Source organism: Haliaeetus leucocephalus, unplaced genomic scaffold (assembly GCF_000737465.1).
Source record: "Haliaeetus leucocephalus isolate CR32 unplaced genomic scaffold, Haliaeetus_leucocephalus-4.0 Scaffold944, whole genome shotgun sequence".
NCBI classification, from domain to species: Eukaryota; Metazoa; Chordata; class Aves; order Accipitriformes; family Accipitridae; genus Haliaeetus; species Haliaeetus leucocephalus.
In genome coordinates, this window is record NW_010973380.1 from 4,300,451 (window position 1) to 4,301,618 (window position 1,168).

General features: G+C 72.3%; 1 protein-coding gene across 1 annotated transcript; it reads left to right on the top strand.

The window, feature by feature from the left end:
• Position 1: 1 nt before the first annotated feature.
• Positions 2 to 1,168, top strand: GPR135 (G protein-coupled receptor 135; the record flags this gene model as incomplete). Its single annotated transcript, XM_010584194.1, has 1 exon — positions 2 to 1,168. A coding segment is annotated over one exon (1,167 nt), but the record flags the coding sequence as incomplete, so codon positions are not given.

The window sequence follows — 1,168 nt, forward strand, 5'->3', positions numbered from 1 at the left end:
GGCGGCGCTGGCCTCGCAGGCGCTGGCGCTGCTGCTCATCTTCGCCCTCTCGGCGCTGGGCAACGGGGCGGTGGTGCTGGTGATCGCCCGGCACCGACAGCTCCGCACGGTCACCAACGCCTTCGTGCTGTCGCTGTCGCTGTCGGAGCTGCTGGGCGCCCTGCTCTGCCTGCCCCTGGCCTTCCTCAGCCTGCTCAGCCGCCCGCCCGGCGCCTGGCTCTTCGGGCAGCGCCTCTGCCTGGCCAGCGCCGCCCTCCATGCCGGGCTGGGCATCGCCGCCACCCTCACCATGGCCCTCCTCTCCTTCGACCGCTACTGCGCCATCGTCCGCCAGCCCCGACACAAGATGGGCCGCCGCCGCGCCGCCCAGCTCCTGGCCGCCGTCTGGCTGGCCGCCCTGGCCCTGGCCGGACCCTGGTACGGGCTGGCGGGCGAGGGGCGGCGGGAGGCCCGGCCCGGGGCCTACCGCTGCGTCTACGTGCTGCCCTGGGGCTCCTCCCGGCTGGGGCCGCCCTACGGCGCGGCCCTCATCGTGCTCTGCTACCTCCTGCCCTTCGCCCTCATGTGCTTCTGCCACTACAACATCTGCCGGGCCGTGCGGCTGGCCGAGAGCCGCGTGCGGCCCCTCACCACCTACGGGCACCTGCTGCGGGCCTACGGGGAGATGCGCACGGCCACCACCGTCCTCATCATGATCGTCTCCATCATCTGCTGCTGGGGGCCCTACTGCATCCTGGGGCTGGCCGCCGCCGCCGGCCACCTGCCCTTCTCGCCCACCATGGACGCCGTAGCCAGCGGGATGGCCTGGGCCAACGGCGCCATCAACCCACTCATCTACGCCGCCCGCAACCCCAACATCTCCGTGCTGCTGCGGCGCAGTCGTGAGGGTGGCTACAGGACTAGGAACAACGTGGCGGCCTACCTCTCGGTCCCGGGCCGCCAGCCGGAGCCCTGGAACCGGGCCGACCGCGTCCGGGAGCGCTACGTCAACCGGCACAGCGGCCCCCCGGGTAGCGCCCCGACCTCCTCCAGCCCGGCGAGCGGGGCAGAGGTGGCCATGTGGGCCTGCAAGAACCCCGCTGTACTCTTCTGTCGGGATGGGCAACCAGACACCATCTCTGAGGCTGCCTTGCCAGCCAAAGCGGACACTGTCGACACCAGCCTCTGA